We start from the raw sequence: 21,705 nt of genomic DNA, 5'->3' as shown, positions 1-21,705 counted from the left end.
TTAGCATGAATCAAGTCGCACCTTTTTTTCTCGGGTTCTACGGGATCGATGTGATAAATAGAAAGTCGATCGCTGTTTATTATCGTTATTTTTTTTTACGTTTGTTGCGAGATTGTTATAGATTCGTAATAATCTAATCGGATCGGTCTTGACGTTTGATGTAAAAAAAAAGAGTTATTAGAGATTCTCTAAGAATCCGTAATGTATAATTATATAAGTTTTCGTTCGATGGTCGATGTGTCCTGTCTCAATGTATCTCGATGCCTGTTCCACTCACGGCACCGACCGTGCCGTCGTATCGCTGTTCGATGCTGTCCTGCCTGACACCCTATAAATCCTCGTGGATATTTTCGCTGTCTTCTTTCCTGCATCATCTTTGTGCACTGCGTCTTGCCGCACGACTTTCGTCCAACAGATTCAAAGGGTGAGTTTACCGTTTATTTCTTTTCATTCCTAAGATATAGATAGAGATATTAGTTACCTATATGTCATAGAGGAGCCTATAGCGAACCTCCCTTATTATTGGCTTGATAATATTTCGACGCACTTTCTAAACCGTGATAATTACTTTAGTATGCACGTATCGATATCTCGAAATAGTTTCATTAATACATATCGTAATAATTTTTATTACAGCGATTTTCATTCACGAATTGAAAAGTGCGCTCTATGCAAGAATGGTTTTATACTTGCAAAACGAAAAGCTGTAAGAAAATTGAGAGGCGATGATTTTGTCAACTTAAACTCTCGATATTTATTCCCTCTTGCTACGTTAACACCACGTCGTCGTACTTTTTCTTTACGTTCTCGTAAAGAGTAAGAAACGACTAAATTACGACGTTCTCGCTTTAAAAGTAAAGTCGAAGGAAAGAGCAATAAAATTTAATCGGTCATCGATAATGTTACAGGATAGTCAAGGGTTTTCCACCGGTATCGCCTTTTATCGGAGTTTCTCCTACTTTGTGTTACCTTTTGAAGGAAAAGAAACCCCTTTGCTGTCTACAATTAGCTCAGGTATTTTCTTCTCTTGATATATCAACCTAACTAAATCCATCTTTTCTTCCTAATTCTTTAATAATATCTATATGAAAAACAATATGAAAAATTATGGTTTCATTATATATCATTGAAATAAAAACGAAAGAGTAGACGCAAGTATAATCTTTTGGACAGGTTTGCGAACACTGCACCTATAGAAATGCTAAGGAATATAACTGGCAGAACAAAACAATAATTCTCGCCGCTGACTACGCCAGTAATGGAATTTACAACTTCATAATTCCTCTACGAGCACACTTCAGGTACAATAAAACTTTTCTTTCTAAATAAATCTCTCTGATTAATCGTTTTAATATTTTTTATTTAATTAAAAATTATCGCGAACGTTTTACGGATTGATCAGAAATATCGAATGATATGTAACTATAATATGTATGTGCATTTTCCTCTTATTTTGAAAACAAAATCCTGTTACAAAGTTGATCTTTTGTGTATGTACACAGGTCGAAAACATCACTAAATCCTATCATTCTCCTTCTCGAGAGAAGACCAGAAATCGCCTTTTTGGACGCAGTATCATATTTTCCCCTCGTATATTGGATGCTGGGATCCATCGACTGTTTGGATGATCTCCTTCGTGCTGGCATCACTTTAGCGGAAAACGTCGTCGTTGTGAACAAGGAACTGAGCAATTCCGCAGAGGAAGATACTTTGGCCGATTGCAATACCATCGTCGCGGTTCAAACGATGTTCAAGTCGGTATTCCTGTCATTTCCTTTATTGGATACCATTTGAAAAGAAAGAAAAAAATATATATATACATATATATGTGTATATATATATATATATATATATATATACATACACATACATATATCAAGCATACAAACCGTAGAGTGAGATAAATGGAACGAATAAGTTTTCTTCATTTTGTCGACAGATTCTTTCCAAGCATAAAGAGCATAACAGAATTGTCTCAATCGAGCAACATGCGTTTCATGCAGTTTCGGGCACATGACAAATATGCTCTTCATCTCAGCAAAATGGAAAAGGTACTCCTCAGTGCTACTTCCGGTGACAACTACCACAATGAGCCTCCGATGGGCTCTCCGGTAACACGATATCACTCACTCTCTGACCTCTGATTGATAATTGATTGATTGATTGTTGGATTGACCGATCAATTGACTGTGAAAAATCTATCCTTTTTTTATCACCGATCATTACACAGCTCGTACTCATCGTTCTCGTACGTTAAATAAAATTAATAAATATAAGCTTACGTTAATAATTTAACATCTTTCTTATTAATCTATTACAAGAATTAAAATACTATATCTTGTACGATTATAATTACTTATTAAAAGTTAATTGATAGTAATCGCGTAAGTCCATTATCGTAGAAAAAGCCTTTGCGTTAAACACTTTGGAAAATAAATCGTCTACCATGAAAATAAATGACATGAAAGATGCAAAAAATGCAATTAGCTCGCGCTTCGGGGCAAAGATGGTTATGCGCAAAGTGCTCTTTTAAGCATGCATTTTTTATCAAAATATTTCTCTGACCTATTTTTGCTACGTTGTAGCCAAATGGGAAACTTTTGTTTCTAAGAAAAATTACGAAAAAAATTGCGAACGAATTTCTCTTTGATAGTTCAATTCCGTGGATTTAACGAAAACGATGAAAACGTGCTAAAGATCCTTTAAGATTGGCATCGCTAGAGCATCGCTAATAGATAGCTAGTAGATAATTATAGCAAGCATAAGTGCTGAAGAGGTCTTAACGCACTAGTTGATAAAGTCAAATTTCTAATGGAAAATCATTTGAAAATGTTTTATCCAAAATGGTTGGATTACGTTAATAACACGATTAGTGCCTCGAGATCATTAGAATGCTTCGTAGTCTCCTTGCAAATAGTGCACTCCTTCAGTATATCCATGAAAGTTCTTAGAGATAAAAAGCATGATACATTGCATCGATCTATATGTCATATCTATATTATATTTGACATTACTAAAAATTTTTGAAGAATCAAACACATATCGATTGCGAATATAGATTCTTTATAGACTTGTTTGATCAACTATACATTCTCTCAACGTGTGTTTATACTCTCACGTTTTATCGTCTGCTATTTATTATTAACGTAACCTAACGTAACGTAACGTAGTTAGCTTAATGCGTATTATTTATTCGCGATCGAAGAACACATATTTTTTTCATGAGATTATTACGAAGATCTTTTTCACGCGACACCATATTCTCTCATAACGAAAGCCTGCAATTAATATATTATTTTTTAAGAATATACCAAAACTAAATCAATTAAGGAAAAAAGTTGGAAACAAAGTAAGCATAATTATTACAAAGAAAGAACAAATGAATATGCACGTGTGGAGAACGAGATTAGTTTAGAATTTTATGGACGTAGGATAGATCAAAATTTACGATCAGATGGTAGAATGTATTTGTGAACAAAATTATTATATATTTTTAACAGAGAGAAAAGGAAAGGGGATCTCACATATCGTATATGTTCCGGTTGCCATTTGCCGCTGGTAGTGTCTTCAGCGCCTCAATGCTCGACACTCTCCTCTATCAAGCTTTTGTCAAGGATTATGTAATAACATTTGTAAGATTGCTGCTTGGGGTCGATCAGGCCCCTGGATCTGGATTTCTAACGTCGGTAAAAGAATCAGGAGATTATCTCAATTTTCTCGATGTTTCCTATTAAGCAACAACATCATAGGGTGTCCAACTCACAGAGAAACATATTTCTATAGATGAGAATAACAAAGGACGACATGTGGATACGAACCTACGGCAGATTATACCAAAAGCTTTGCTCAACTACCTGCGAGATTCCAATTGGTATTTACAGAACGCAGGACACAACAGTATCGGATACTTCGCACGTGAGTAAAACATTCTTTAGTATAGACATTCTTAAGAATGGTTAATTTTTTGTAACCATTCGAAGGATACGATAAAACTCGTTAAATGGCAGCTGTGAGTAGCGCATGATCGTGCTCTCGCTCTCTCGTTCTCCTCATTTTTTCCCGATTATCCGTCTTATTTGTGCAACTTTCCGAAAAGAGAGATAAAAAGGAGAAAAAGGATAATGCGATTGTAACCTCGCATCTTGACAAACCTTGTCCTCCGATTTCTCCAACATATTCTTCTTTTTTTATCAACGAAATCCTGCATCGTGTTTTAGAAATTAGTACGATTATGTAGTACGCTTTCTTCTGTCGATATATTTTTTTCTGCATTGACATTAGCGGAACGAATAATGTCGAACGGCGGCAGTTTCGATGTATTTACAAAGCTTTCAAGATAAAAAATGGTTAGATCGCTAATCGAGCTAGGCGCACGATCAATAACGTAGTGTCATTCGTAGCTTGATCGAAAGCTAAGCCTAGTACGAGACGTAGTAAATAATATCATCAAAGTTGATAAAAATGTATTCGTATGAATGTACATACATCGTATGTGTGCGTGTGTGTGTGTGTGTATATATATATAGTGTGTATATATATATATGCTACGGAAGTGGCAAAATGAATAAAAATTAGTCGGAGGCGATTAGACGTAACATAGAGCTAATCACTAACGTAAAAGTAAAAGAAGAAAAGTGATAGGCAAGGTGTGCCTTGTCAAAAAAGAAATGACAAAGAGAATGAAAAACGAACGATACAACCGAGGCTGAAGAGCGAAAGTTGGTGACGGCGAATCGTTTGTTCAGTAAGAGTAGTCTTGCTTGTCATTTTGGCAGGGCGACTCAGACGCAGAGAGCGACGCCGGCGTCGGCGTGACGTACAAGGTGCGTCATTCGGCGGCAGCATCATGCCTTGCAAATTGCTCCACCCGTGACAAGGGTACTTCAGCCGTGAGTACAGTGTCGAGAAATTGCCTGTTCGCTGTTCTTTGTTCCTAACGTTTCCCTCCAATCTCGTGTTCTATTAAATTTACGATTTTCGTTTGATTTCTCTCTCTCTCTCTCTCTCTCTCTCTCTCTCTCTATTTCACACTTTTCCTTTTCCACTGTCATCTTCTCTTCCTCTTCTTCCTGCACCTCTTTATTTTTGGTCTTCTCTTCTTCTTCTTCTTCTTCTTCTTATTTTTCGTCTTTTAATAATTTTTCCTTGTACAGCTCTTTGTCTCACTATCGCTCGATCTGCCTTGTTTCCCAGCGTATTCATGGGGCACAGAAATGGTGCATGCACAAAGTCGCTTCGACTGAACCGCTGCAAATTACTCAACTTTGCTCTTTCGTTGATACCATCGGAACGGTGATCGATGCCGCGACGAGCGATGAAGCAATGCAGCGTCGGTTACCGTCGACGTATCGCACGGATCGCTTTTAAGTTATCATCGAATTTAAGAAAAGAAAAGAACTTAACGTGTCGCTCTTGTCTTCTCCTGGCATTAGTATTCGGTGAGTCTCGGCGACGAGGCACGCGACAACCATGCTCAACAGATCGAGAGGGCTGAAATCGCAAACCTGGTACGTTCGAGAATGGAATCACTGAACCTCCCAGTTGCGGACTACGACGACGTCTCGGAGAAACGGAACAACCTGTCCTACGTTATCATCAATCCGAGCTGCGACCTAAAACTGGAGGAGGGTGACATAGTCTATCTCGTGAGGCCAAGTCCGTTCTCAGCCCAGAAGACCTTCGAGCGTCACAACTCACGGCGTAAGAGCAACATCAGCTTTTGCTCGGCTCAGCTAGTCTCGCAGATGAACGCAACCGTCGCCTCGGCTGGATTTACCGGTGGTCCGGGTAGCCGTCGAGGTTCAGCCATAGGCTTGGCCAGAGCACCGCCATTAGGTACCACCAAATCGAACTCTTTGTCTCTTCCCGACAGTCCTACCGTTGCCGGTACGCTTCGAGGCCGTTCAAATTCCCTGAGAGTCGTCGACGACATTCTGTTGCGACGTAGCAACTCCTTGAGACAAGGACTGACGGTCTCAAGGAGGAAGAGCAGTCTAGAAGACATCGGGCTGGGCGCTCTCTCGCATCCCACCAATCATAATCCTATAAAGATCGCGCTGAATGGATCCATCGGTTTGGAAGTGACGCCACCCGAGGAAGGTTCTTTGGGTGGTGGTGGTGCTAGTAATACGGGCATACTCGACATCGGTCTCCCATCCATGCCGAGTCTTGGCGTTGGAGTTGGATTCGGACCGACGCTAGCTCCAGGACTCTGCAGTTCCTTGGGCGGCCTATACGATCCGTCTACTCTTCAGAGTCCTATGGTGCAATCACCTCAATCGCCGCAAATTCAGGCTGCCACGCAGGATCCACAGCACATACAGGGGACGATAGTATGATATAACCTTATGTGGGGACGCAGACTCTCTGGCGTAGTGCGAAACAAATGGCTCTAGCGTTCCCACATTAGGTATTAGAATCGTACATCGTTAGCGAGCGTAGCGTGCTTGCCCGTAATGAACCGGTGGAAGCACCCGATTCACTCAAACGGCTTGGAATTGCGATGGAAAATGTGCAAACCGCATTGCGACTTTTCCATCGTCTTCCTAATCCGAATAGAACGTAGATGACCCCGAGTAGATACTCTTATGATGCAGTAATATTTCCTTACAGTTGCTCGAAGCGAATTACAAACTGTGATATACTATACTTTCGTATACGTTGCATTATCTCGTTGGGACTAATTTTTTAATTCGACACATTTTATTACTCTTTTTTTTGTTTGTTTTCTTAACAAACGATATTACGATCAAAGATGTAACTTCATCTTTTCATTAAATATTTGGTATGTGTTCAGTAAAACAAGATATATATTCATAATTGTCGAAAGAAGACATTTTTGTGAACGATTTACTACTGTCATCACAAATTATATACTTACAAACAGTTGTTTGCATAGTAATGTGATTGGCGAAACGAGATATCTTTCTGTCAATCGTAAATGGTCAACGTGATACGACGTTCAGAGCAAATGATATATATATATATATAATATACATATATATATATATGTGTCAGGCTCGTAACTAGAAAGAACCAAAGAATATTAACGTGATTTATTCATTATTTGAAAAGTTAAACCTTTCGATCGGTGACAAATATCTAATTTGGAATTTCTTAAGTACAGCAAAGGGACTTGACGAAAGGGACTTGATATATTCAACAAATTATTACTAATTTTATTAGAAGTGATTTATAGTTTTCCGTATATGCAAGATAGTAAATTCGAAGAAGAAAGAAAGAAATCCGAATTAGATAGATTTTACCTGATCAATTTGGTACATTCTCGACTTCAAAACACAAAGGATATTAACGTGAATATCCGCTTAGAGAAATTCCAAATAATTTTATACTAGGAGAATTTACGGTGAGAGTATACAAAATACAAAAGAATATGTATGTATATATATATATATTCTACACATAAGAACATATATATACAAAACAGAGTATATATATATATATATAATTATAAATATAAAAGAATATATATATACACACATATATATATGTATGATTATAAATATAAAACTATGACCATTCTAATCATATCAGTCAACAATGACATTCGAAAAAGTCATCGTACTATACGTAGGTATATTAAAACCAAAAAAAACCGAGTAGAAGAGGCGTAGATGCTTAAGATACGTAAGAATTAAAGTTTCAACAGGATTCGAAAAGATGCTTTTCATTAGCAAAGTTTCTATTTTCAAATCTGATTCGAAATTGTACGAACGATTCGATCGATATGAAAAGAAATTCAATACTAATGTGAACAATACAAATGTTTCTTCATCTCTTGTATTAATTCCATAGTAAATTATAATGCATATTGCAAAATGATAAATTTTATGGATACTCGTCCATAAAAAATTATTTAGCGTTAGCAATAGGGCAAAGACGTTCCTGCTTTATTTGGACAATCCGTTTTATTAGTTATTTCGGAATCCATGCCAATCCTGAAATGTCTTAAGAGTCTATTTTTTGACTTTTTCAACGCCAAATTCTCGGCGTTTCGAGCCAAATGCGATCGTTCGTTGACCAATTTACACGTTTTTTCGACCAAATCGTCATCCTTCGCGTGATACGTATTTACATATTGCTTGGAAATTGCTTTTACTAGCCCTGCCATTAACGACGCTACGATTTCAATCAGTCGAATTAGTTCGTCTCGTATTTGCCTCAAATGCGATAATTCTTACCAATTACTATTATCAATTTTATTGTATCTTACAGCAAGACGAATTTCACAGGAAAATCAAAATAACTTATTAATGAGCTTACTTTATACAACTGTCTCTTTGTCTCTTTTTAATGTCATGCATACAATAGACAATATTTTATCCTAAAGCAATGATCATACTAATTCCTATAAGAGAGGTATACACTTTGAATTATCGCATTGTTTCATGAATCTTTGATTAGTCATCTTATTGAAAGAAAAAATGTTCAACACTATAGTTTTATTATTGGTACAATGCGATCTTGGTTTTGATCGGCGAACGAACTTTTAATTTGATAGAAATCGGCGTTGAAGTAATTTTAAATATTCTTGTAAGTCGTTTCCTCGATCTCTCCTTATATTCGCTTTTCTCACATTCGCTCGGTACATTTTTCTCGTAATTTAGAACGAAGAGTGTTGATTATTAAGAACAAATATGGATTATCTTCGTTAGAACGACGAAGACTCGGTAGTGTTTTGTATATATATATATATATATAACGTATAGGTATATAGCACATGCGTGAGGTATTTTTCAGTAGGAGGTAATTTTCTATGTCTTAAATCATAAAAGCTCGAATAAAAAAATTCGAGAAATTCATGCGACTTCATCTTGACGTTAACGCGTTAAGAAAATATTCGCGGAGTCTCATATATTTTTTCCGAAGAGCATATTTAAAATAGTCGCCGATGAGACGAGGAATCGAAAAAAAACTGTTTGATGTTATCGACCGGACGAATTAAGGGTATAAAAAGATTTAACTCTAAAATCTCTATTGGAACTCATTTGAGTTAACATTTATTGTCGATCGTTAACAGAGTACAAATGAAATAGTTATTTTTCTTTTCTTTCCTCGCTCGAATAAACATTTATCGCTTGACTACTCGCGCGTAGCTCGATTTTCTCGGAAAAAAATCGATTGTCATGTTTTACCTTCTACTTCTCCGATACTTACATTGATTTAAAATAGATATAAATCTTTTTAAAGAATCATTACGATCGACCTCTCGGTATGCAAAAACAGAAAAATGACGAGCGAACGACGATATCGAATATTTTACTTCCCTCTAGAAAGTGTAGAGATTATTATGGAGGAATAACTGAGTACTGAAAAAATAAATTACAAAATTTATCCGCATACCGTAATTCGTTGTCACGGTAGCGATACGAGTGGTAGTTCAAAGATGTATATAGTTGATTATATATCTAGACGATAGGATCATCTTACAAACATATGACCTGAATCTTCGTAGTTTAATTGGTACGAATAGTTGAAAGAATTTTATGCTGTGGAGGACGACCGCCCAAACGATGTCCTGAATGGGGAAACTTCGAATGTGTTTTTTCTAGTAATTTATAACTTAAGTAATTCAAATGTATACAAAATTATAAAGAAAGAAGAGAAGGTATTATCGCTTGTTCTAATAAGCTCGATGTCTTCGTATACTTACAATATTCATCCTAAGATAAATCTTAACATTTTATGATAAAAAACAAAACATACTCAACAAAGATGAATGTAGCTATACGAAGATAGTCCAACATTGGTAAAATGTGATGATTCCTTATTTAGGACAAATTTAACCCTTAAAAGCTCTAATGACAAAAATCACGTTAATGCTATTTATTATATTTATATATATTTTTGAAATGTCATCGAAGTATATTATTTGTTATTTTATAAACTTAATATCAATCAAAAACAAAAACAAATGCAATTGTTTTTATTATCATCTAATATTAGATGAAAATCATCTAAAGTAATTTGTGCAGCGTTTGCCGTGATACATAGCCATGATTACGGCAAACAAATATTTTTTTTGCACTTTGTGCATTAACTCCATACTTCTTTTCTTCTTGGAGTAAAACTTTAGCCATTATAGACTTTAAGGGTTAAACGAAATATTTTCAATCTCATCGGATGGTCGACTATACGTTTATGAACGGCTGATGATCAATTTTTATTTCTTAGCCTTTTTGCATTTGTTAATTTTTTCTCGATCTAACGATACGATCTTTGCCAAAATGTGGAAAACAAGTTCGCGTCTTGTGAACAACGACATCGCGACTTTCTATTTAACGAAAAAATCATCAGAATCGAAGCACAAATTTCTCACAATTTCTAATATTTATTCCGTGTATAATATTTGTAAATTCTATTGTATTACATTTTCATTTACCGAATCTCAGAAGTACTCTTGCATCTCTTTTCTTTCGTAAGCATGACAGACAATTCTTTTCGCACTGAGCACCGCACAAATTTTGTTCTCACTTCAAAAAAAAAAAAATAATAATAAAAGAAAAGAAAAAGAGAGAGAGAGAGAGAGTATAGAACAAAAGAATCTGGTGTATCTCGACGACCTTATTTCGAACGCACGACTACTACATAGACGAACATGTTCTTACAATTAGAATTTAAGCAATTAAGCATTCCTCGACCATTAACAAACAAGATTGTAAACGGATGTACGTAATGTAAAATAATAAATGGAAAAAAAACGGAGAAAGAATGTAAACTATATATATACATGCAATGTGTTGCAACGCGATGCGAGTGTAAATTTATTATGAATAAATTATTATAAAGCAAAGGAACAAACGTTCGTGTCGTTTAGATATGACCAATAAAATTCTTCGTATTCCTTCTCTCGTAACTCGGATAGAAAACTAAACGAGAAGGATCAAATATAATAGTGTACGTGGAATGTTTATTCTACGTATATGCACACACGTGTGTTATATACATAATTATACGTATTGTCGTCTCTATGCACGATGTATAAATACAGCCTTTAAATACATTATCGACAGAAGTGTTGATCCGGCGAGCGCGCGCGCGGACTAGACGTTCTTTACAGATTTAGGAACGTTCTCCGTAAACTGTCCAACGATATTACCCCTGGGATGATAACACGCGACCACGACGCACGTTCCATCTCTTTTTGCCATAGCTATGCCCATTTCCGTCGTGTTTTTCCATATGATTTGCGTGAAGTGACCTAACGAAAATAAAAAAGAAGAAATTGCGGGTGTTAATTTTTTCATATACGATTATCAAGTCATTTAGAAATTTCATACGTACAGGTATTAAGGATCTTCGGTTCCGTACCAAATTTATGTTCCTTTTTCTCGGAATACCACTTCGACACAACTTCTCGAGCCGACACGACCAATTTAGGATCGGAACATTGCATAGAGTATATGTTTTCTCCATACGGTGAGGAAGATTGTGGTATCAATTTATTCGTGTTCAATAGTGTGTTAGCCCATGCCTGAATAAAACCGAATGAAAAATTGATTATCAATGAAATCAAATATGTTGATTGAATTACGAGAAAGAATTAAGGTACCTTTGCAGCTACCGTTAACTCAGGACTTAACCTTAAGTCAGGTACACGATGCCTCCTTCTGTATTCATTGTGAACTAACAAGGCCTCTTGTTGCCAGGCCTGTTCGTCGAGAGTATATTGACTCTTTGAAAAGGATATCCTTTTACTCGGACTAGTACTACCAGATGGAAGGACGTTATCCGTAAAGCTGCCTAAGAAGTTACCAGCTGGATTGTAGTTACATACTACATAGACCTCTCCGTTTCTGTTTCTCGCCATGCCGACACCTAACTCGGTACTGTCTCTCCATACAACTTGTGTAAAATGACCAGTTTTCAAAGTAGTAGGTTCCTTACCATACTGATGTAAAGCTTCCTCGGCATACCTGAAGGACAAAGGTTACAATGTAAAAAATGGAAGAAGATTTATTATCAGGGAACATACCATTCGTTTACAGGCTCGTCACCACCAACGACGGTCTTTGGATTGGAACTCCACATGCAATAAAGGTTCTCTCCGTAATCTATATTTGCCCTATGCTCCAATCTACCCTTGGCTGCCAGAATATTAGCCCAATCTTGACTGGTCTTGCACAACTGAAAATTTCATAAATTTATAACGATTATGAAAGTTCCGATCTTACCGATCGATCGATAATTACCTGTTTACTAAGTCGCAAAGGTGGTACACCGTGTCGCACCCGGTAGTAATTGTGTGTTTCCAGGCACATATTGATGAATTCCTTGGGAGGTCCTGATCTACGCACAGACGGTTTACGCGTGTCAGTCTTTGTTATCTATAACATAGAGAGGGAACATACTGAAAATCTAACGATCTGTTTTTTAAGGAATACAACATAAGACCCTATTTAATTATAATTAAAATAATTATTCAAAAGAAATTCAAGAAAAAATTTAATTATATACACGTGCAATTAATGTCGATATTTTTTATATAGAATGGAAAAAAGAAACGCTAACAGATTGCAACGATTTCCCATCATTCTAAAGAAGACCGATCATTTTTTAATCGACCAGTCACGGTCGAAAAATCGATAAATTCTTTTGCTTCTATGAGATTTTCCGCTCACGTATTCCAGCTAGATTCAAAGTTCTTTCACTCGTAAAAACGTTTTAAATGCTTCACTGTATAATAGACACATAAAACGTCTGCAAGAAATCAAGATAATATTATATAACTATAGAACTTTTTTACGAAGAGGTTGAAGAAAGAAGTTGCAGATGTCCGAGACTTAAAACGATAACGATATTCTTTTCAATCGAGATATCGATGCTTTTCGAAAAGATTTCAAACTATTGAATGAGCGAGCGTGTAGAAATTACTTTGAATCCCTCTCAGGATTTGAATAGAGTTTAAGAGAAGACGAGAATTAATATACATACATAATATCGTACCAACTTTAAAAACAACTTTTGTATTACTTTATGACAAAATACACGCTTCAAATAATTCTTTAATTTGCATCAATTTCAGATATCTAAATTGCTTCAAATGACTCGATGTACCTTCGTACTTTCATCGATTTCGTTTTCATCTCGAACAATCAATTATCTCAATCGTTAGATGAATCAAACAGAATGATGCTAATATATAAAGACATAATCAAATATGATTTCGCAGCAAAATACTGAACACCCGCACGATATATAAAAGTGGCTCAACGGTACAGTGCTTGAAACGTCCGATAATCGAAGGCACGATGAACGTGTACTTAGGGCACGATCATACACGTATGGGCAGTTGACCGGTAAAGGCGACTAGGATTAGTCATCGGACGAGAGATCAGTTCGATATCGTGAAGTAATAATTCAAGTCGATGAGGAAGACAAAGACAGACAGTGAGAGAAAGAGAGACAGATAGAAACCGAGAAAAAGAGAAAGGGAGAGAGAGAGAGAGAGAGAGAGAGAGAGAGAGAGAGAAACAGAATGAAAGAGAAAAATAAAGAGAAGGAAAGAGAAAGAAAGAAAGAAAATCGCGAGCATCAGAAATAAGAAAAATCTCTTGAGAAGTAAGTGAGTCATAGACGAATGGTAAGAAGCATTCATCCTGTCTGCTTTCTTTCTCACATGTCAACGTGTTAAACGCCTTCGAATGCAAATCTTGCGGCAACCAACTTGTTCAGGTTCGACTCACCGGAGTCGCGTGCTTCTTAACGGACCGACGTAAATAGCGCGGACTAGTTGAATAGCAATTAGCATCGCGTGCGAATAGCGAGCAATCGAGGTGCGAGAATCCTTCGGCGTTGCCTTCTTGTTTCCGTTATGTCTACGGTTCTATATCTTTAATCGTGATCCGAAGTCGATCTAAAATCCAGTCACTCATTGATTGGATCGAAGCGAACGGTTACCTAAGAACAGTTTCTAGAACTGTCTCTCCATGGACATTCTCACGATTCGATGAGAGATTATATTTATGTTCGAAGATAGTTACAGATAGATAAGTAAGGGTAATAAGTATTTGTGTAATTATTTTTTATAATTTTTTATACATACATATTTCTTTGTTGTATTATATAATTCTTACGTATCTGAGCTGTCAAACGTTTAAAAAAAGAGACGTATAAAATAAGTAATAGTTATAAAATATAATTTATTAATACTAATTCTTGAATAAATAAAAAAGGGAAAAGTTCGAATACGTGAAAAACAATGAAAATTAATGATTCTGTCAAATTTGGAAACAAAGTTATTTTTACTAAAAAAGAACAAATTGCAAGATGTTCCTACATATACGAATACTTTATATGCATCAGTTTTGGAAAATCTATTGAATGATTTATTCCTATAGATTATTTACTTATTTTATACTTTTTTTTATAGCTAATATACGTAAAAATTATAATGATATACATACATTACATATGTATATATGTATAACTTTTTTAGAAAGAAATAAATAATACAACAAAAAAGAGTTTACAGTTATAAAAAAAATTATGACGAGTATATATAAGTACTTTTTACATTCAATATAAATCACATATGGATAATTTTACCTGCGAGGAGGAATATCTCGCAGAATCCGGTGAGGCAGAAGAGGACCTTGCACTGCTGCATGACATGCCATCGCTTCCTAAACTACCGTGAAAACTGCCGTGTAAGGAGTTCGACAATGGTCCTGGCGATGCTGGCGATGCAGTCAAAGGCGATTTGGATCTAACCGATTCCGTCCTCGACCTGAAAGTACATCGATTACATGGTATATGGAGAAACACAGAGTCTCTTTCAGTTTTATACAGTAGAGCGTCTGTGTAATTTTAAATAACTCCGTAATCTTTGTTCAAGCTGCTTATGTGCGAAGCTCATTTTCATCGAGCGTGAAAGAAGAGATGTGACGTTTAGCGTGAATAAATATTTTGAATAATATTTCTTTTCTTTTTTTATGCAAAAAATTAATTTGAAGCGTTAAAAAATTGTATGAAAATAATCTTTACAAGTTCGTTTATTTTTTAATTTGCTTTGAGGCTCGTTTAAAGCGATCTATCGAATACGTCGGATATCTAATTAATTAAAGATCGTCCTAAATACGAAGAGAAATTCAAAGAATATTGAAAAATGTATGAATGAAAAGTAATGAGAGCGAGATGTAAGCATTACAACGTATACGAGGAAGCATACAAGAAGGCAAATGATCGAAGAAAGCGCGCGAGGTCGGTCGATCTTGATCTTGCGGATCGCGCAAGTAGTTATTACGACATGCGGAATGGGTCGAAGCAATTTATGACGAGGATATCTAATGTGCTATCTAATGGTATTTCTAATCTATTTTCCGGCTAATCGGCCAAGCTGAATACCGCTTCTACTTGCAAGTAGTTTATTTTACATCGTACATATCTATCTATTTCCGTTTATAAAAGCAATCATTTCCCTAAGAATCGTTCGATTCTCTTACGAAAGCCATATCGAACTGTACTTTCGTTACGTAAAAAACATTAGCGATCTCGTAGTGTCACGACAAACAATAAAATCGTAGTATTAGTATTCAGCCGGGATAATGTCGCGTTTAAGAAGCGGAGAGAAAGCTGAAAATTTCAATGTACGACAACGAGGCGGTGGAGGACACGTCGTTCCTCGAGAATTACGAGAAGTCTCTCGTACTCTCTTCGTCCATGCTGTTCAACACGCTTTTACGATCGACGCTTTTACTTTCTCCTTCCCTACGAGCCTTTCCTTCCTTCTTCGTAGCACTCTAACCACGGTCATGGTCGTCACCGAAGACCTTCCTTCCGCGCCAGTTCATCGACCGTCCCGATCCCATCTCGAGATTATTTAATATTATTTAATATTATTATTCCAATTCGAAAAACAATTCGTGGAAATACGAAACATAATATACGTTTTTTTTTTCGAATATATAAAATCGAAGAATCTCTGTTTTCATTGAAACATATTTTCCACGTAAGTCGCCCGATTCCTTTGTTTACGTTACGTCCTTTGTAAAACTATAAACAAACCGTCTGAGCGATGTCTTCTAAATAAGCAAGCGTTAGTCTCACACGGTCTTTAGAACTGGATGGTCGTGGGAACGCGAAGCTATGTTATTTAATACATTCAATTCCCTTTCGTTAACGACATAAAGCGCATTACGTATGAGCAGTCAATTCACGAAGGCTCATATGAAAGTATTAGAAAGAAAAAATAAAAGAAAAAAGAAACATTGAAAGGGAAAGCGTTCGTATTTAAACGTACGAAAGTATAGCTTGTAGCAAAGTAATCGCAAATAAATATTGAAGTATCGTTTTAGTTTCAACGTTTATATACGAAGAGAAATTTTCAGCCGTCACTCTTAGTACAGCACGTCTATAACATAAAGAAAAAAAAAGGTCGCTTGTACTACGGAAAGTAAAACCACTACCGATTCTAGTGAAGTTGCGAGAAGCGTTGCAAGGATGCCAGAGAAGGACTTGCTATAAAGCTATAAATCAGTCATATACTTTCTCGCTTCACTGGAATTGGAATTTGGCTTGACTGCAAGTCTGCACCATAGGTGAGTACCTTTCGGGCGACAGCTGGTCGACAAAGCCGACCACCTTCTTTTTCGTTCCACTGACGCTGAGCGAGGGCATACTACGCAAGGGTAACGATTTACGATGTACACAAACGTTCATCTTTTAACTTACGTTATATGTTTTTCTGACATCTGAAGAGGCGTCTCGAGAGAAATTCGTAATAAAGTGTATCGAAGTGTGACCTCTGTAAAAGGATATATTCACCTTGGCGAAAGATACGTCCTATAATTGACAACACACATGTACGAGGTCGTAGTTTCTCTCGGAACCTCTCTTCTCTCTTTCTCTCTCTCTCTCTCTCTTTCTCTCGTCTAATTTTCATCTCTATCTCTCATCTCTAGCCTCACTGTGATATATAAACACATTTATAAAGGGAAAAGGATACAACGTGAAATTACCGACTACAACTTTACGACGTATAAATCTTTGCCTACTGAAACGCATGTAACGAGTTTCCGGTACTAGGATATACATAGAAGAAACGTCGTTCGAATTTCGTGCATATTACGAACGTTTCTCACAATACGATATCGAGCAATCTTATGGTAACAATTACATATACATACATGCCAACTCTCGTCTAATTTTCTTCTTTATTATATACAAAATAGCATGACATCGTTCCGGACTTTGATCGAGTACGATTTACCGCCGATTAATTCGTTACATAATATCCTTTTTATACGTTGATCGTCATCGTGCCACCTCTGTTTACTCTTTCGCAATTTTATTCCTTGCAGAGAAGAATTCTGTGAACGCATCAACCAACCTGTTTGACTTTGGCGTGACGATGTCTCTCGTTTCCGAAGTGTATTTTCTTTCAGCTCTGCCACCGTTGAACAACTCGACGGTTTCCCTGGTGACGGTTTCCAAAAGAGGTTCCCCACCTCGCCGACCCTTACTGAAGGTTCTCTGATCCGTTTTACGGACCATAACAACCCTCGACAAGGGTTGGTTGAATTCGTGACCATGCATAGTCGGTGGAATCATCGCTAATGATTGCGAGAGGGGTCCTCCTACGCGCGGAGACCTAAAACATAATTGAAATAATTGAAGAGACAATCTTCTTGACGTATAGATAAAGAATATGACAAGGTGATATCGAAGAAATGAGTATTCTTGCACTCTATAAGTGAGATAAGTCACGAGTTCATAGAAAGGAAAGGCATGATCGTGCGATCTTATCGTCGTACGAAGGTAGAATATTAGATGAGAAAAATGTTTCTACTATATTTCCGTTCCGTGACCGAAGGTCAGTACGTGGGGCAGAGCGGTTAGAGCGTGTTACGTGCTCGAGGCTGGCAGATACATGGACGTGTACACATAATACACACATAATACATACGCATTAGACGAATAGAGAAGTAAATGGATGACCAGGAAAAAAGTTCCCTCTTAACGAAAACTGCGTTTACGAGGGAAACGGGTAAAACTCGGTATTATCCGACCGATTAGATTTGCAGATCGAAGTATTTGTTCGTCGTACTTCCCTCGTTAAACCGGCACGAGTTTTCTGTTCGACACAACAATTAAAATCGAATAGGTCTCTTGCATGCTCGCCATCTCGTAGGACCTTCTCGTTTTCCAAACGATTAGATCGCAGTAAGTGGTATCGACAGTATTTTCTTTAGAGACGAGATGCTCGTCAATTATTTTTCACTCCGCTCGTAGTAAATCCATGAAACTCGCGGGAATGCTTCGAAAAATCGATTTGGAAAGTTTCACCGTAGAAGAAATGTTGGCTTAATGACTTTTGCGAGAATCCATCGCCGTCGTAAATATATTGGAAAGTGTTCCATAGAAAGAGTGTAATAATCACAGTAAGAAGAAGAAGTAAAGGAAGAAGAGGAAGAAGAAGAAGAAGAGGTCTGTTTTGCTTCTCGTAAAAAGTCTCTTTGTAGTTTGTTTAAGAAGCAATGCGTGTTCGCGGGATAGTAACCTTGACTGGAAATACATACTCACGTATGATTAAAGGATCGATAAAAAGTTGCGGTCACGCGTCGAGGATTCGAGGTCGATACCACGAAGTTCGCAGAAGGAATCATAGATAGTTTCGTAGAAAAAGAGAAAGAATGAAAGAAAAGAAGGTAGAGAGAGAGAGAGAGAGAGAGAGAGAGAGAGAGATGTTTCAGATGCAAAAAAAATTTTCATAAAAATTCCAAGTATTAAAATTATTAACTGGGCGATGAGATCGAGATAGATGAGCGCACGAAAAAATGTGCACATATATTTACGAAATCATAGGAACAACGTTAAAAAGGACGTATACGAAATTGTTGCGAATAAAGGAAAGACAAAGAGGACTTACGTGTGAACGAAGAAGGATAATAGAAACTTTAGAATTTTCTTCTTCACTCTCTATCCACGACGAAGGCAAGAACGACGACGACAACGACAACGTGGCCGAGGAGGACGACGCCGAGGGTCCATAATTTAGGCACGTAGCGTGAAAGATGTCTCGAGGATCGTGAAGCTTATATCAGCGCCGTTTTCTCGAGCTCTGCACTCGGTTTAACCCGCGCGACAGGACGAACAAAACTGGCACGAGTCGGCCGACGTACAGAGGGAGAAGGCGCCGCGAGAAAGGGAGAGAAAAAGATAGAGGAAAGGAAAGGAGAGAGGGATAGCTCTCTTCTCTCTTTCTCTCTTTTTCTTTCTCTCTCTCTCTCTCTCTTTCTCTTTCTCTTTCTCTTTCTCTCTCTCTCTCTCTCTCTTTCTTTCTCGTTCTCGCTTCGAGAGAGGAAAGGTGGCCAATTAGCCGTTACTCGGCGCAGCAGCAGCAACAGCAGCACATGCCTTGAGCGAGTAACTCTCGATGCAGCTGCTACGAGAGAGTCTCTAGCATGCCTGTTAACTCGTCGATGTTCCGAACTGCACTGCTTGCACGTTCCTCATGAAACGTATTCGTGAGTTAGAGACAAGCGTAGAGAGAAGCTTCAGTATCGGTGCTACGATATTGATCACGAGAAACGACCTCCAACTTCGTCTGCGATTGTAGACAATAATCGATTAAATCTTGTAAAAACATAATTAATATGAATAATTGAAATTGTGTATATATATATATATAGATTCGTATCTCATGTAGAAACGTCTCAGATATATTACTGAGATTTATTATCTAAGACGGAAGTTACTTCTTTTATAGAATCTTTCCTATATCGAGACGCAGGAATCTGGTGTCAACGTGTTTCATTAAGTCGACAAGTTGATAGATAATGAACGATAAATAGAAATTTCTTCAGGCATAAAAACATTCGTTAAGAAATTGTAACGTTTCGTCCTTAATTTCTATCTTTCTTTTTTTTTCAATATGTATCGCATTAACAACGAGCTTGCGACTATTGAAAAATATTCTGTTTTGTAAGAGAACGAAAAAAAAAATAAATAAATAATAGAATGAGAGATAAGGTTCGTAGAAAAAAAAAGAAAGGAGTATGTGTAGTACTCATCGTAATAGTTTTCTTCTTCCGCTTTCGCGACAGAAAGCGCATGCGCTCAGGCTCTCCGCGGGAAGCAACATAATTCGAGACGAAGACACACGGCCGAGCGAGTACCGCTATTCCGGCTGACCGGAATCACTGCTCTGGAACAGCACGATATTCGTATCTCATACTCGACTCTCGCGAGGAGCAGAAAGCACACGCTCGGCCACCATCTCTTTCGGAGCACGTGCGACCGCCCAACAGTTGCACCTGCTCGCGCCTTCTCGCGCGTTCCGCTTCGAGAATATCGGACAGGGATCGCGAGAAGGAAAATTTCTATGCTGCTACGCGCGGAACGCTTCATTCTTATTTTTCTTTTTCCTTTTATCTTTCTTTCACGATGAGAAATCATTATCGATCGTATCGACGGTGTCATTAAGGCGGCAAGAATTCTTGGAACTTTATAATCTCTTCTGGATTCTATATACACGAGTTTCGAAAAATTCCAGTAAATTATATAAGCTATAAATATGTAAAGAGAAAAAATGATTTCCTCGAAGTCTTTCTATTTTAATTTTCAAATAAGTTTAAGTATAATCGATATATTGGATCGGTCTAAAAATAATGTCAGAAATACTAAAGTACTTTATATCTAAATAAGCAAAATGTAATATATTGACCAATACAATATTTTATAGCGAAAGTAAATAATTATTGAGCACACTGCACGCTTTATCGTAATAAGTAAGCGTATAATGCACACACGTTATCGCACATCTTAGGATTAATAATTTATATTATAAATGCTCGAAAACTAGGTCTTATATTATTCTGATCTAATAAAATAGTCTTCTGATAAAAATCACGAAATGAGAACACGTCCTTCTCGTGCTCGTTCAAGTATCTACCTGTTTCAAATTGTGGAGAACTTGATTAGAAAGGATATAACGTAGAGTAGAAGTAAAGAAGAAGAAAGAAGCCTTAGAAAGGGACTTACGAAGCGACCGACGTAGCGTGCGTCCTTCGGGCGTACACAATACTTTCGTTTAAGTAAGATACTTGTCTCGAAAGTAGCGTAATTCCTTCCGGAATAGGTGGTGCTCTCACGAAAGGTAGGTACGTTTCTTTCGCACAACCAAATTTATTGTAATTTTGTAACGAAAACTCAACTCTCGTTGGGCGACAACTTTTTCGAATCGATCGAAAAAATTCATTATCTTTACGGGAAATCTCAAAAGTACGAAATCATACACAATTTCTTATCTCGATCTGATTATATCTGCCCTTCGATCGTGCTCGAGCTCGCGTGACCGTCCGTAACAAATCATAAATGCTCCATGAAATCGTCGACGCGTAGATACGTATATACCTACTTTGATTTTACATACATTACCAGTGAAAGCAGCCAGAAATATAAAAAAAAAAGAAGAAGTTACAACCTCGTTGCTCATTTCGAATTCGTGGAAATTAAAATATTAAAGGCATGCGTTTTCTACAAAATCATTTACGTATACGCATACGTATGTACATTATCAGTGAAAGCAGCTAGAAAGATGAAGAAGAAAAAGAAGAAGAAGATGAAGTTACCAACCTCGTTGCTCATTTCGAATTCGTGGAAATTAAAAGATTGAAGGCATGCGTTTTCTACAAAATCATTTACCAGGATTTTCCCGGCACGCAGTTCTTTTACTTTCGAACG

The 21,705-nt window shown here is 37.1% G+C and overlaps 2 protein-coding genes across 19 annotated transcripts in view; one reads left to right on the top strand and one right to left on the bottom strand.

The window, feature by feature from the left end:
* LOC127066400 (potassium channel subfamily T member 2) overlaps positions 1-10,821 on the top strand; it is a 101,471-nt gene extending 90,650 nt beyond the window's left edge. For 6 of the 11 annotated variants that reach the window (XM_051000102.1, XM_051000101.1, XM_051000095.1 and 3 more), the window contains 8 exons: positions 909-1,014; positions 1,174-1,301; positions 1,503-1,754; positions 1,940-2,111; positions 3,501-3,686; positions 3,784-3,915; positions 4,776-4,889; positions 5,433-10,821. In XM_051000102.1, coding sequence (XP_050856059.1) covers positions 909-1,014; positions 1,174-1,301; positions 1,503-1,754; positions 1,940-2,111; positions 3,501-3,686; positions 3,784-3,915; positions 4,776-4,889; positions 5,433-6,338 — 1,996 coding nt within the window. In that variant the 3' untranslated portion in view covers positions 6,339-10,821. Of the gene's footprint in view, positions 1-908; positions 1,015-1,173; positions 1,302-1,502; positions 1,755-1,939; positions 2,112-3,500; positions 3,687-3,783; positions 3,916-4,775; positions 4,890-5,193 lie in introns of all 11 variants that reach the window. The other 5 variants (XM_051000097.1, XM_051000105.1, XM_051000096.1 and 2 more) reach the window with 4 other exon arrangements.
* An 89-nt stretch (positions 10,822-10,910) lies between these two features.
* Positions 10,911-21,705, bottom strand: part of LOC127066421 (uncharacterized) — a 33,337-nt gene continuing 22,542 nt past the window's right edge. For 3 of the 8 annotated variants that reach the window (XM_051000164.1, XM_051000165.1, XM_051000166.1), the window contains 8 exons: positions 17,351-17,611; positions 16,568-16,639; positions 14,569-14,749; positions 12,213-12,347; positions 11,996-12,147; positions 11,573-11,936; positions 11,305-11,494; positions 10,911-11,221 (listed from right to left, as the gene is read on the bottom strand). In XM_051000164.1, the coding sequence (XP_050856121.1) occupies positions 11,064-11,221; positions 11,305-11,494; positions 11,573-11,936; positions 11,996-12,147; positions 12,213-12,347; positions 14,569-14,749; positions 16,568-16,639; positions 17,351-17,611 (1,513 nt within the window). In that variant the 3' untranslated portion in view covers positions 10,911-11,063. Of the gene's footprint in view, positions 11,222-11,304; positions 11,495-11,572; positions 11,937-11,995; positions 12,148-12,212; positions 12,348-14,568; positions 14,750-16,506; positions 16,640-17,350; positions 17,612-18,889; positions 19,597-21,705 lie in introns of those variants that run through there. The other 5 variants (XM_051000170.1, XM_051000168.1, XM_051000169.1 and 2 more) reach the window with 4 other exon arrangements.

The sequence above is a fragment of the Vespula vulgaris genome, chromosome 9 (assembly GCF_905475345.1).
Source record: "Vespula vulgaris chromosome 9, iyVesVulg1.1, whole genome shotgun sequence".
Lineage (NCBI taxonomy): Eukaryota > Metazoa > Arthropoda > Insecta > Hymenoptera > Vespidae > Vespula > Vespula vulgaris.
The sequence above is the reverse complement of the archived record's forward strand: the minus strand, read 5'-3'. Positions and strand labels throughout refer to the sequence as shown.